A 15,415-nucleotide genomic window follows, 5' to 3' on the forward strand; every position below is an offset into this window, starting at 1 on the left:
CTAGAGATCTCTTCAAGAAACTTAGAGATACCAAGGGAACATTTCATGCAAAGATGGGCACAATCAAGGACAGAAATAGTATGGACCTAACCTAACCCTCTTAATACCTAGAAGATATTAAGAAGAGGTGGCAAGTATACGCAGAAGAACTAGCCAAAAAAGATCTTCATGACCCAGATAATCAAGATGCTATAATCACTCACCTAGAGCCAGACATCCTGGAATGTGAAGTCAAGTGGGCATTAGGAAGCATCACTACAAACAAAGCTAGTGGAGGTGATAGAATTCCAGTTGAGCTATTTCAAATCCTAAACGATGATGCTGTGAAAGGGCTACACTCAATATGCTGGCAAATTTGGAAAACTCAGCAGTGGCCACAGGACTGGAAAAGCTCAGTTTTCATTCCAATCCCAAAGAAAGGCAATGCCAAAGAATGCTCAAACCACCACAAAATTGCACTCATCTCACATGCTAGTAAAGTAATGCTCAAAATTCTCCATGCCAGGCTTCAATAATATGTGAACCGTGAACTTCCAGATGTTCAAGCTGGTTTTAGAAAAGGTAAAGGAACCAGAGATCAAATTGCCAACATCTGTTGGATCATTGAAAAAGCAAGAGAGTTCCAGAAAAATCATCTACTTCTTCTTGACTGACTATTCCAAAGACTTTGACTGTGTGGATCACAACAAACTGTGGAAAATTCTTAAAGAGATGGAAACACCAGCGCCTCTTGATAAACCTGTATGCAGGTCAGGAAGCAATAGTTAGAACTGGACATGGAACAACAGACTGGTTCCAAATCGGGAAAGGAGAATGTCAAGGCTGTATATTGTCACCCTGCTTATTTAACTTATATGCAGAGTACATCATGAGAAACGCTGGGCTGGATGAAACACAAGCTGGAATCAAGATTGCCAGGAGAAATAGCAATAACCTCAGATATTCAGATGACACAACCCTATGGCAGAAAGTGAAGAACTAAAGAGCCTCTTGATGAAAGTGAAAGAGGAGAGTGAAAAAGGTGGCTTAAAACTCAACATTCAGAAAACTAAGATCATAGCATCTGGTCCCATCACTTCATGGCAAATAGATGGAGAAACAATGGAAACAGTGACGGACTTTATTTTGGGGGGCTCCCAAGAATCACTGCAGATGGTGACTGCAGCCATGAAATTAAAAGGCACTGCTCCTTGGAAGAAAAGCTATGACCAACCTAGACAGCATACTAAAAAGCAGAGACATTACTTTGCAAACAAAGGTCCATCTAGCCAAAGCTATGGTTTTTCCAGTAGTCATGTATGGATGTGAGAGTTGGACTAGAAAGAAAGCTGAGCGCTGAAGAATTGATGCTTTTGAACTGCGGTGTTGGAGAAGACTCTTGAGAGTCCCTTGGACTGCAAGGAGATCCAACCAGTCCATCCTAAAGGAGATCAGTTCTGAATATTATTCATTGGAAGGACTGATGCTCCAATACTTCGGTCACTTGATGGGAAGAACTGACTCATTTGAAAAGACCCTGATGCTGGGAAAGATTGAAGGCAGGAGGAGAAGCAGACAACAGAGGATGAGGTGGTTAGATAACATCACTGACTCAATGAACGTAAGTTTGAGTAAACTCCAGGAGCTGGTGATGGACAGGGAGGCCTGGCATGCTACAGTCCATGCGGTCGCAAAGAGTTGGACATGGCTGAGCGACTGAACTGAACTGAATAGAGAAAGATAGAGTTTGCCCTGACTTTGGCAATTTCTTTCCCCCAGTAATCTAATTTAGGTGTTGAAGCCAGAGCCAGGGCAGTGGTTGGACTAATAATCATTGTAGAAAGGGAGGCAAGGCCATGGTGTTATAGGAATTTATCGGCATTGTCCCACCCTTTTGCTCAGAGGGTGTATATCTCTCTTCACATTTCCAGACTATGTTCCTGACTGTGTCTGTGATCTGTACTGTCTCTGTACTGAGACATGGCCGCAGTGACCAGTTCGAAACCAGTTCTGCAGCCATTCTGCCCTGCGGAGCTTCATCCAAACTTTAAAGCATCATCAACAGCAGGAAAACCTTAAGCTCAGTTTCTTTTTTTTTTTTTTTAAGGCTAATTCTTTTTTTTTTTTTTAATTTTAAAAGTTGAAGTGTAGTTGAATCACAATATCATGTTAGTTTCAGGTATATAACACAGTGATTCAGTTTTATATATATATATATATATATATATATGTATGTATATTTTCCTCAGGTTCTTTTACCGTATAGGTTATTAAAAATATTTAGTATAGTTCCTTGTGCTATACAGTAGATCCTTGTTGGTTATCTGTCTTATATATAGTGGTGCATATGTGTTAATCCCAACCTCCTAATTTATCTCTCCCCCAAGTAGGGCCAAGTGTCACATTGTTTGTGTAGCAACAGTTCATACAGTGTCCTTCCTTGAGAGAACTCTTTCTATTACTTGAATGGGCTCTCTTATGTACCCACAAAACAAAGCTCTTTCAGGATTCAGTTGTTTTATGATTGTTTTGGGGACCTGGCCTTAGGTTACATTTTCTTCCTCTCATTTGAAGAAAGTTCTTCCTCCTGCCTCCTGAACCCGTCAGCAGATTGCTCACCTGGTGCCTCTATCAAGCATGTATCAATACAACGATCAGTCAGATCAATTTAGACCTTGGTTAAAAGTTAGTGGTGCACCTGTGACAAGGTTGTAATTCTTCGCTTTTGCCATTGTAGCTGACTGGGAATCAGGGCAGGTACAAGGAAAATATTGAGACCCAAAGAGGTGGTTGGAAGCAGAGCTGAGTCCTAACCATGGCCTCAACACACAGCTCTCTCTACCTGAGTCTCTGAAATAACAACAGTGACAGGGCCATGGGTCGGTGAGGCAAATGCAGCACTTACCTTTGGGTGTTAATTTTAAGGGGACCCCCAAAACCCTGGTAATTGTGATAAGTACTGTTTTAATGCATTATTTTAAAAAACCAAAATTAAATCAAAAACCCATGATGAACAAACGATTAACATTTAAATAAATACAAGGATCAGTAGCTCAAGTTATCTAAAGATCATTTAAGGTTATCACTTAGTTAAAAGAAATTGTCAAACAGCAGTTTCATCACTTGAAAATCAGACAAAAGAATAGGTAGATTTTTGAAAATAGTATTGCTGGGCTTGCTTCCTTTAAAGCCAGGAAAGTGAAACTATGGGGAACAATTTTTGTTTTTAGTAAAGTAAAATACTTAAAATAATGTTGTACATTTAATATATGTGTTTTTCATGTTTCCCATGTTTTTTTAACTATCTTAATGATCTAGGGGAAATTAACCATTAAAAAATACATATGTATGTCAGGACTCATATCTCCTTTGGCCTTAGGCTGCAACATAGGGACTTCCTCGATGGCTCAGTGGTAAAGAATTCGCTTGCAATGCAGGAGATATGAGACATGGGTTTGATCTCTGGGTCGGGAAGATCCCTTGGAGGAGGAAACAGCAATCCACTCCAGTATTCTTGCCTGGAAAAATACCCCATGGATAAAGGAGTCTGGCGGGCTACAGACCATGGGGTTGCAAGAGACAGACATGACTGAGTGACTAAGCACACACTACATATTGCAACGTGAGCCACGTAGCTCTGGTGGGATAAGTGTATCTGTTATTTAGGGATGTCTTCAGTGGATTTTTTCCTGTGTTTGTCATAGGCTAAGTAGGAATTTTCTATAAGCAATGCTTTCTGGCAGATAAATGGAAAAGCCTAATGTTCCAAGGTGACTGGCTAGTAAGCCTCCTTAGGTACATTTTCCTTCTCAAGCACTTGTGCATCTTCTTCTTTTTTAAAGCAGCTGGACAGGAAGAGGTACAGAGCATTTGAAGTTGCAGAATTTCTAGTTTATTCCATCACCTGCCCCTTCATCAGCTGCCCTTGGCCCTATTTTCATTTTTTCATTAATAGTGAATTTCAGTGAAAGCTCATCAATGTTTATCCTCTGGATGGGAAAAATTATCTCAGATTTACCATTTTTTTAAAGTGGTTTCCATTGCCCTTGTGTTATGTATGTCAGGATATTGTAAAATACCAAGAGTTGTCAAAATAAAGGTATGCTTATAAACAAATGGGAGAGCCCCAAATTCCCTGAATACCATTCATTCTTCAGATCAGATTATATGCTGAGAATTCCAATCCTGGAACTGTTTGGCCATTAAGGACTTTATTTTGTTTATAGAAATCTAGCTAATGCCAGTAAATATCATTGCATTTTCTAAACTGCTCCAAGCCCTTGCTTTTGCCTTTTAAAGCATCTACTTCTCTACTTCATTAGCCTTAATTTTTTTTCACTTCTGTGGCCAAGAATTACTAATAGCTTCCGTCAGGGCTCAGGGTAACGTCCCCTGCTCAGCTCCGGCAGGACTGCAGTAACAGCCAAGGTGTGTATTGCCACCAAGAAAGCAGACAGAGGCAGTCTCTGGCTATGGGAGTAGTTGGTTACTCCCATTTCACTCTGTCTTGGAGGCTGTCCATACATTGCGGGACGTACACTGATACGTTTAGAGCTTGCTTTAAAAGAGTGTGGCCAGGCTCTTGGAGTCTGGAAACCTAAAGGAACGTCGGACACACCTGAGGCTGCTGAACCTATGGGAAGACTTGGGGGCTGTCTTCAAATAACTGAAATGGATTTAAGGAATTAGACATGCTCTAAATGGCACCCATGAAGGGGTTAGGTGAGTTCCAGAGAGAAAAAATTTTGGTCAATATGTAGACTTTCCCTCCCTAATAGGTTGTTGTTATTTAGTCGCTCGGTTGTGTCTGACTCTTTTGTGACCCCATGGACTGTAGCTCACCAGGCTCCTCTGTCCTCAGGATTTCCCAGGCAAGAATCCTGGAGCAGGTTGCCACTTCCTCTTCCAGGGGGTCTTCCTGATCTAGGGATTGAACCTGTGTCTCCTGCATTGGCAGGCGGATTCTGCACCACTGAGCCGCCAGGAATGCCTACATCCCGAGGAGTTATTTATCCTTTAACTGGAAGTTTTTATCTTTTGACTACATTTACCCACTCTAACTCGCCCCCCACTCTGGTAACTACAAATATGATCTCTCTTTTCCCAAGTTTGTTTGTTGAAGTATAACACCACGCTGGTTCCTGGTGGAGCACGTAGTGACTCAATATTTCTATACATTACAAAATGATCACCACAATAATCTGGTTACAATATGTTACCACATGAAGATATTATAGCATTATTGAGTATATTATTTTATAAAATATGAAACGCCTTCATTTTGTAGCTGGAAGTCTGCACCTCTTAATCGCCCTCCTGAAGGCTGTTCTTAAGGCCACTAAGTTTCCAGTCTATTGAATTTTCCAGGGCAGGTGACAATGTACATACAACCCCTAATGAGCCTCTTGGTTGCAGATGGTGCTGACTCACATTTGCTCTGAAATGTATCTTTGTTGTCAACCACAGATGTTTAGAATTTCAAAGTTAGGTAGAAGAACTTCTGGACAGATTTCAGGCAAAATGAAGTAGTGGGAAAGGAAGCAGGGATTAAGGACAAACAGAGGTGGACATTGTTATTTTTCCTGGCACTTCCTGGCATGACCCTGGTGGACTGCACATCTCTGTAAACGTCCCCTCAGGCTTCTATTCTACCCCAACTCAGAGACAAGGAGGAAGGATGGTTCCTAAGTCACAACAGTGCTGTATCAAGGCAGAGTAAGATATCCACCCCACCCCCATACACATACTCAAGGAAGGAATCTACTTCCTGCTTTTTCTCACTCCAAACTGCAAAAAAGCCACCTTGCATATCCCTTTCTCCTTACCCCAGCTAGGACCAGACTGCTGACAGCTGACATACAGATTAACGTGTATGGACAGACCCTCATGCTCCCTCTTAGGGGACAAAAGAGTTTGCCTTTTAAGCCTTAATGAGTTTCTATAATTTCTTCTCAGTTCATCAGCAAGACATATATATGTCCAGAAACATGACACATCATACGTATTTATAAGATGTAAACTGGAAATAAGAAACATCAAGTAAATTATATTAATCATACTTTTAAAAGTCTACCTATTTCTTTTTTTGGAACCCAACTGCTTTTTTAGCCAATTCTCTCATAATCTGTGTCTATTCATATGGGCTTTATTTAGTCTAAAGCAAAGTTGAAAAATATATACAGCAGTGTTTACATTAATATTATATGAAGAATCTGGTTTACTCACAAGAGTAAGTGCCAGGGAATTCAAATTGCTCTCAGATAAAAAAGAATGAAAAGAAAAACAAATTGGTGTTGGAGCTAAAACCTGCCATTTTTGCTTACTCCAATCCACTTATCCTGTCTTAGGCATTTTAGCACTCAGTAAAGTCAAAGAATCTTTTTATTCAGAGATCTTGGAAAACTCCATCTGCAACGGGGCCTACAGGGATTTTTAACCTTATAATTTCCTGGGGCTCTTTTATTTGGTTCAATTCCTGGGTCGGGAAGATCTGCTGGAGAAGGGATAGGCTACCTGCTCCAGTATTCTTGGGCTTCCCTTATGGTTCAGATGGTGAAGAATCTGCCTGCAGTGCGGGAGACCTGAGTTCGATCCCTAGGTTGGGAAGATCCCCTGGAGAAGGGAAAGGCTACCCACTCCAGTACTCCGACCTAGAGAATTCTATGGGATCTCAAAGAGTCGGACATGACTGAGTGACTTTCACTTTCCTTTTTACTGTTTTTGGATCCTGACTGTTCCTAGACAGATGCTGGAAGAAAAGGAGCAATGTTGTGAAGAGCAGTAAGGAGTTATGAGCCCCTGCTGGTTCCTTCTTTTTTGGTGTAACTGGCAAGTTACTTACCTACTACACCCAGTTTCCTCATCTGTTAAATTAAAAACAAAATCCCTGGGGATTTGTAAGGATTAAATAACATAATCATATATATACATATATATATGTAGGCCCCAGAAAAAAAAATTTCCCCAAAGCCAACCACCCTAAAGTACTTCAAGAAAACACCTCTATTATATTAGCACGGAACCATAGGACTCTGTTTCTGAAAGGGATTTCATAGTATCTAGTCCGGAGGATTTTTTGGTTTTTGTTTTCCTTAAGCCATGGTCCTTTGAGCAGAATCTTATGAGAAACCTAATGTGTGAGATGAAAGTGGAGCTGGGTCTGGGTGGAGTGGAAAATTGGACACAGCCCACCATCCCCCTTCCCTTCCCTGGAAGAGCCTGAGGCATCTGACACACCTTGCAGAGCACAGTGAGGAAACCAAACATCTGGTCCAGTTCCACCTTTTCACCTACGAGGAAACGGCCCAGAAATGTGACATTGTTGTTACAGTGGTCGGAGCAGAGCTACCACCTGCATTCCTATCACCCTTCCGTTCAGCACAATGAGAAAGAATATGTGGGAGTACTTGACACAACTCTGAGTGCTGAAGACATAGGGTTTTAGTTCAAAATATGTGACCTTTTTTTTCTATAGCAGATGATAGTCTTTTAGATGGCCCACTTCCATTTTCATGTTTATTTTTGAACTGTTTTTCATGCTACTGAAAGCATTTCCTGTGTGGTTCTAATATCTTCTCTGAGCCTTGAGGACAAATAGCAGCTGTGTAGGTTTCTATGAAATTTGACTATAAACAGCTTCACCCCCTCCTGCATCCTCTACCTTTGCCTCCTGGGATCTCTTCTGATGCTAAATAAAAGTCTGTGATTTCTACACGCTTTCACATTTGGGGCACTTTACTTCTACCTCTTGACCAGAGTGTTCTTCAAGGCTTATTAACACAGTGCAGAAATGTAAGCTGATTCAGTACAAGTTTGAAGTCAATGTATTTTCTTTTTGAGATAAGGCTATGTTTGTACAAACAACCTCAAACTTTACTTGGAAAAGAAAAAACTGTAAGGCAGTTTATGACTGCTGTGCTGTTTCTAAACATGGTCAGTTTCCTGTTAGGAGACTGATCTGTCTTTATGTTTCTGCGGAAAACTTAAAGTCATTTTAGTTACTTTTGGAAAAGAAGAAAGTTGAGTTGAGGGCTGGGATACCACAGGATTCTTCATTGTCATGAGTGTTGACCCCGAGTCCCCTAATGCTGACCTGTCTGCACTGCTTACCAGGGTTTCTCAGTCCTGGGTCATGTCCCATCCCCTGGGAAGATCTGGGGACTCCAAGAGGGTAGGCATGTCCTTTAAAGCTCTCTTGAAGGTCTCCCACACAGCCAGTTTGCTACCTAGCTCAAGATTGGTGCTCACAAAATGCTTATTGAAATCAGATGTTTATGATTATCATTGTCACTAATCTCACACTACTGCAGCTCATTAATAAAAAATATTGAAGGCAAAGAAAAAAATGTTTATTGACTGATCAGGAGACTTTCCTAGATGTTGATCAGGCATGTTGAGATCTCCATTTTAAACTCCTATACCAAAGGAAAAATAGTTTCCCTGGTGGCTCAGATGTGGGTGACCCAGGTTCAATCCCTGGGTTGGAAAGATCCCCTGGAGAAGGAAATGGCAACCCATTTCAATATTCTTGCCTGAAGAATTCTATGAACAGAGGAACCTGGCATGTTACAGTCCATAAGGTTGCAAAGAGTCAGACACAATTGAGCGACTCTTTCACTTTTCACCAGTGGAAAATACATAGTGTGATAATATTCTACTAGTTTGAAAATATATGTATAATTGAATGAAAGAGCACTATGAGAACAAAGCAAAAAGACCCGTGAGAGGAACTATAGCTTTCAGTTTCCAGGCCAAATGAGCTCAGCTGGAGACAGAATGACTTCAGTAACAAATATATGTAAGAATAGTTAATACTTATTGGGTACTTACTGTATTTCAGGCATAATTCTAAGGAGTTTTATGCCTCATATGTCATTCACTCCTCACAACACCCCTCTGAGATAGGCCATTACAGTATTATCTCCACTTTACAGACATGGAAATAGAGACTTAAATCATTGGTGTGCCGTGGTGGTAGGATTGGCCCAGGCAGCCTGGCTCGGGAAACACCTTTACCGTGAAGTAACTGAATAAATGAAATGCACGCAGAAGAAAACAATGCTTTCGTCATCATAAAAATACAACTGCCTCAGCAGCTCTTATTTCTTCTCAGATGATTTAGTTGAAGACTATGAGGTGTCCTTTATTTTCTGGGTTTTAGAGAAAAGTAGTGAAGAGAGATAAGAGAAAGCCATGAGCACATTAACTTTTTCTTCTTGTCGTGATCTGACAGAGAACTTTACAAATCACTCGTCTGTTTTGTCAGGGCCTGTTTCTGGACGTTCCCAGATTTCTCTCAAATAATTTTCACTGCACTAATATGAGGACGTTAGAGGTAAGTATTATTCCTACTAAGATAGGCAGTTAAGCTGAGGCATAAGGAAGCCAGGCTTCAGGTCACGTCAGTCAGTCACCAAGTGGTCACTCGGCCCAGGCCTTCCTAGTCACAGCTCAGTTCTGTCCACTGGCAGCACCACTGACGTCCATAACCAAGATAGATGAGCAGTTCTTTCTCTCTTTCAGGTCTGTGGATGGCTCCTAGAAGCTCTTGACTTACTCTGGAGGAAATACTGTTGTCCTGGGTTGGTTTCCTGTCTTACTGCCCCACCCACCCCCAGTCGACCATGAACCAGCCAGACCCGGCTGAGGACCCGGATCCCAGCCCTGCCCGGCTGTGTGTGGTGTGTGGCCAAGCCCACTCCGCCGAGGAAAACCACTTCTACACCTACACGGAAGACGTGGACGACGACCTCATCTGCCACATCTGTCTGCAAGCTCTTCTGGACCCTCTGGACACTCCGTGCGGACACACGTACTGCACCCTCTGCCTCACCAGCTTCCTGGTGGAGAAGGACTTCTGCCCCGTGGATCGCAAGCCCCTGGTTCTGCAGCGCTGCCAGAAGTCCAACATCCTGGTCAACAAGCTCCTCAACAAGCTGCTGGTGACCTGCCCGTTCTCGGACCACTGCACCGAGGTGCTCCCGCGCTGCGACCTGGAGCGCCACTTTCAGACGAGGTAGGGAGGCGCTGCCCTGGCGGCCCAGTGGTCAAGAAGGCGCCCGCAGTGCGCGAGGCCTGGGTTCGATCCCTGGGTTGAGAAGGTCCCCTGAAGAAGGGGGAGGCTACCCGCTCCAGTGTTCTGGCCTGGAGAATTCCACGGACTGTACCGTCCATGGGGTGGCGAAGAGGCGGACACGACTGAGCGCCTTTCGCTTTCACTCTCTAGGGAGGGGCTGCCCCTCGGCCAATCCTGAGAAGCCCCCGCCCTCACGGCTGCTGCCGCGAGGGCTGGGTGCTCCCGGAAATGCCTGTTTCTTTCCCTTCTGCTTTGCCGCCACTGAAAGGATTCGTTCAAACTAAGAGAGGGCTGAGGCGTTCTGGCTGCGGTTCGGTGTGAGGAAACAGCGTGCGGGGTGTGAGTGTGTGTGGGTGTGTTTATACAGTGGGGAGGTTTTCTGGTAAAATATAAATAATATAACATTTGCCATTTTAAGCATTTTTAAGTGCGGTTCAGAGACATTAAGTACGTTTACGCTGACGTACAATCACCACCAATAACCATTTCCAGGGTTTTTTTCATCTTCCAGAACTAAAACTTCATATCCATTTAAAAAATTAAAATAAACCCCCCTCATTCCTTCCTCTCCAGCCACTGGCAACCACCATTCTGCTTTCTGTCTCCATGAATTTGACTGATCTACAAACCTCATATAAGAAGCACCGTTCAGTATTTGCTCTTTTGTGACTGGTTTATTTCATTTGGGTGTATCTGAAATGTGAAAGATACTGGAGAAGCTAATGAGCAGCTTTCTCATCTCATTTTGTGAGGCTTCAGGTTCCCAAAAAGATATTCTGGAGGGCATTTGCTTGCCTTTTTATGGAAGAAAACAAATCCCTCCCAATTTGTCCCATGATTTGCTCTGTAGGAGAAATACCAAAGCCCAGCTACCCTTTGAGGAGACACAAGGTATTTTCAACTAAGTTTTTAAGAGGAGAACCTTACAAAACTTTTGTCCTTCTAGTGATTTGTTCTGCAAGGTTTTCAGCACAGGTGTGCATGGATGCAGAACTGTGGTGTGACTACTCCCGCGGGTGGTCAACACTGCCCGCCCGTTCCACCATCTACCTCTTATTTCACCCACTCACACTGTTGTGTTCCTGAGTGTACTTCTTGTGGACAGCCTCGGGGGCGGCCCCCGGTCTCAGCGCAGGAATTCCTCTCTTAGAGCCTCTGAGGTGCTTAATAAGACATGAACAGTAATACCAGAGTTATTTTGTAAGAGGGAATTTGGAAACTGGTATTTATCTTGGTTCCTGTTGTGACAGGGGCGAGAGGCAGGTGCGGGTGATTTTTTTTTCTAAAGGTCACATTCCTTAAGCCCTGAATCTGAGTCTTTGTCTTTGGGGACATGCAGAATCTCTAACATGGAAGTTTGCATCCAAAGCACCCGCCTGGGTATAATGCTTCATATATGTTTTCCATAGTAATTACGTCAGTGAACATACTTTCCGCCCCTAGATGTTGAGCCAGATGCATCTATGTCAGGTTCGTGAGTTGCCTCTGACCCTCTGTGATCTCAGGTGTGTAAGCTAGGATGTGCCCGGAAGGAAGCATGGCCAGAGGAGAAGGGGTAAGGGAGTCTGCGTGTGACCTTTGCTGCAAGTTTTGCCTGGGTAGGGGAGGTGTCGCCTGCAGGGCAGTGCTTTTGGGGTCAGAGATGAGGTGGATGCAGACAGATGCTGACACAGGGCCAGGTCCGAGATTGCAGCCACACCAGCTCAAAGAGGTGAGGAGCAAGAGGAGGAGAAAAGGCCCTGGGAGACCACCCTGCCCTTTCCCATGTTGCCTACTTTGCCATTTATATAATACATTTGTGTTTGGGAGCTGTATGCGATTCCTGCTGCTGCTATAACAAACGATCACAAACCTAGTTGCTTAAAATAATGCCAAGTGTGTTACCTTCCAGTTCCGAGTATTCGGAGTCCAACACAGGTCTCACTGATGTCAAGGTGTTCGGAGGCTGGTTCCCTTTGGCTCTGGGGAGAGTCTCTTTCCTTGCGGCCTCCAGCTTCCAGAGGCCCCTGCTTTCCTTGGCTTGTGGCCTCTTTCTCCATCTTCAAAGCCAGCAGCCTAGAATCTCTCTCTCTTCTCTCCTTTCCCTCTTTCCCTTCTCTCTCTCTCCTCTCCTTCCATCACCACATCTCTCTACGACTCTGATCCGCCTGACTTCCTTATATAAGGACGCCTGTGATGACACTGGGATCCACTCAGTGAATCCACCTGGATAGTTCAGGCTCCTTTCCTCATCTCAGGATTTATTTAGTCGCATCTATAAGTCCCCTTTGCCGTGTGAGGTGGCACATTCACAGGTTCTGAGGATGAGGAGGCAGACTGCTTCAGGGAGGGGAGTGGTCAGTATTCTGCACTACTGGAGTTTTGCAGGGGAGGGACAGAGAACAGAGACGAGGAGAGAAATAGAAGTGCTCTGAAGAGAGAGAGTGAAATAAGCAGCCCTTCCTCCTCCCCTCATCAAACACTGATGTGGGGCCAAGAATATCCCTAAGAACTGGGATAAGATAGCACGGGGAGCTGAGAGCAAGGCTGGAAAGAAGTGGTTCCGGGGGAGGTCTGCAAAGAGACTGGTGGGGCGGGGGGCTTCTGGGGTCTAGGAGAGAGATGACTCAAATGCACCTCAGCTGCCCACACCGGCTGCATGACCCCACACCTCGGAAGTCAGGGAGAAAGGTCTGCTGAACGCTCAGCGCGTAACGATTTGTGCAGAGCTGATTGAATTCACAGGTCTGAGCCGTGGCCTCAGAGCCCTTCACCCTCCCCTTCAGCAGCCCTCGGTGGCGAGGGAACTCTCAGGGCAGGTGTTGGGCCTCCACGCTTGCTGTGACTCCACACTTCAGCTTGCTAAGTAGGTTAAAACCAACATTTCCAAAAATAGGTTGAATTTGTTAGTCATCAAATGCTTAATATACACTTCCTTGCCTCCTGCTCCCTAAGCATTTTACTGGCCAGGATTCAGAATCTGGAGCTAATCTGGAACTTGACTCCAGAGCCCTCTTGGGCCCGGGGCTAGTGACCGGTTCAGTAGACTCTTTCTTCCTCGTCTTAGAAGAGAGGTTAAGATGAAGGCACTACTCCCGCTGGAGTCTCTTAAAGTAGGAAAACTCAGAGGTTACCAGGAAGCCAGCGTTTTCCTTACGTTCCAATATGAGGCCTCCAGGCTGGTGGCTGTTTGTATGGAAGTGTTGTCATATGTTTGTACTAGAAGATAAGTTTATAAATTTTGCATTCTTCATTTCAGTATTTAAAATATAATGAGTTAAAAATATTTTCTTTGACTGATGGTACTTTGATAACTATAAAGTAGGCAGGCTAAAAACCTAAAATGGAGAACTTCACTGTAATTCTGGTTGAGAACTATGGGGAGACCGACGTGGATCCACATGTCCTTCCAGGGGGCCCTAGAGAGCTAGCAACCCTGGGCTTCATGGGAAGCTTCCTACATAGGTTTCTCCACCTGTGCAATGGGAATTTATTTCGGTTGACTCCTTAAATACTAAACTCTTGCAGAAATGAATCACATTTAGAATGTTTCCATTGTCCCTTTAGTAAAGAACCTGTGTTCAAGAACTGTTTCCCCAAGGCCTCTGTTCACGGCCTGTCTGGAGGATTGCGCATGCTACGGTTATCGGGGATGCTGCCTGTTTTTCTGCAGAATTTATGTCATTTGTAAACATTGTCTTACTACTTCAGACCCTGGGTTGAATATAAATCCTAAAGTAAAGCATGTAGGGGCAACTGTGGGTGTGCATGACTGGCTGGACCAGCAATGACTTGGGTAACTATTTTTAACTTCAGACTGTAGAGTTCTTCTATGGGAGTAAATCTAAGCATGTGAGCTGATGTTTGGAATCTTCTGGATAATTCTGTTGTCCTCTGCTCTTAGATGCTTGCAGACTCCCATCACATGGGTCTAATATAAAGAATTCCCATGAGAGTGATGGGCTTGTTGAGTGCAATGGCAGACTTCCCCACCAAGGGATATTGGCAGTGGGCAAAGTTGGGGCACAGCAGAGGGCCAGTTCAATGCACCTCTCTTGACCCAGACTGGCAGTGAGAGGGTGTGTGGAGGTGAAGCTTTTACTTCCTTGATCCTGAGTGGGCATTTTCTTAGTCTCAAGACTGCATCTTTACTTTGCAGTATCATTCTCTGCATATATAATATTTATCAACAATCCACAATAGGCCAGGCCCAGAATGAAAGAAAAATCTATATAAGCCACAATTTCTGCGTCTGAGAAAATGACCTCTGAAAGGTAGAAGAGAGAATTTGAAAACACACACATGTTGAGTTCATGGGACAAGCCACTTGCCCTTGAGTTTCTCTCTTGTGGAAGATAATAAAAACGTGATATAGTAAAGCTGACCCCCTTCAGTATTTACTTAGCACAAACAAAGAGCTCATTGTTCAGTGTTTTGAAAACAGTCCTGAGTGAAGATGTGATGGTATTGGCACACCTGACTAGAGACTCTGTAGGGTTATTTTCTTGATTAAACCCAACGTCCTGGAAATTTCTTCCCTAAAGACCTACACTGGAACCTCTCCTGACCTTTTCTTCTATCAGGGGCCCTTCTCTGTCGTTGTTCAGTTGCTCAGTCGTGTCTGACACTTTGTAACCCATGGACTGCAGTGCGCCAGGTTTCCCTGTCCTTCACCATCTCCCAGAGCTTGCTCAAACTCATATCCATTGAGTTGGTGATGCCATCCAACCATCTCATCTTCTGTGGCCCTCTTCTCTTCCTGCCCTCAATCTTTCCCAGCCATCAGGGTCTTTTCCAATGAGTTGGCTTTTTGCATCAGGTGGCCAAAGTATTGGAGCTTTAGCCGTAGCATCAGTCCTTCCAATGAATATTCAGACCCTCCTCTGTACCATGTTCCATAAACACAGACTCAGCTAGCTGCCTACAGAGCAGGGAAGGGTTTGCTGCCAGAGTGAAGGACTAGGGACTATTACCCTATGGAAAGGTGGGCAAGTAACAAGTCTCGTTGGTCATTTTAGCCTGGCTTAACATCTCCACTCTGACTGTGCTTAACATGCATCCTTCACATGACTTTCCAACCCTGAACCCACTTTCTCCTGGCCCTGCCTAACTGAGAGCTGTTCTTTTAGTTCTCCTGGGCACAGAAGAGATGAGGCAATTTTCTGCCGTTGTTTTTGAGGGAACCATTGAGCATCCATCAGATTATGCTCCAAGCAATTCTTTAGAGAAACCACATTCTCCTAGACACTCATTCCCAGAAATCTTCCTTACCTTTTTCCTTGGTTCCTGGGCATTTATTATCCATCCATATACATGCTCAACCCCTGCCATCACTCTCATAAAGTTTGAAGTCTGTTTTTGCTAATTTGCCTGTGATCAAGA

At 43.9% G+C, this 15,415-nt stretch overlaps 1 protein-coding gene and 1 long non-coding RNA gene across 4 annotated transcripts in view; one reads left to right on the forward strand and one right to left on the reverse strand.

The window, feature by feature from the left end:
• Positions 1 to 15,415, reverse strand: part of LOC133058886 (uncharacterized) — a 66,984-nt gene that overhangs the window by 43,011 nt on the left and 8,558 nt on the right. The window lies entirely within an intron of this gene.
• The window catches only part of LNX1 (ligand of numb-protein X 1), a 128,938-nt gene that overhangs the window by 9,395 nt on the left and 104,128 nt on the right, over positions 1 to 15,415 (forward strand). For both annotated transcript variants that reach the window (XM_061145953.1, XM_061145954.1), the window contains exon 2: positions 9,502 to 9,994. In XM_061145953.1, coding sequence (XP_061001936.1) covers positions 9,603 to 9,994 — 392 coding nt within the window. In that variant the 5' untranslated portion in view covers positions 9,502 to 9,602. The remainder of the gene's footprint in view (positions 1 to 9,501; positions 9,995 to 15,415) is intronic.

Source organism: Dama dama, chromosome 6, assembly GCF_033118175.1.
Source record: "Dama dama isolate Ldn47 chromosome 6, ASM3311817v1, whole genome shotgun sequence".
In the NCBI taxonomy this organism is placed as follows: domain Eukaryota; kingdom Metazoa; phylum Chordata; class Mammalia; order Artiodactyla; family Cervidae; genus Dama; species Dama dama.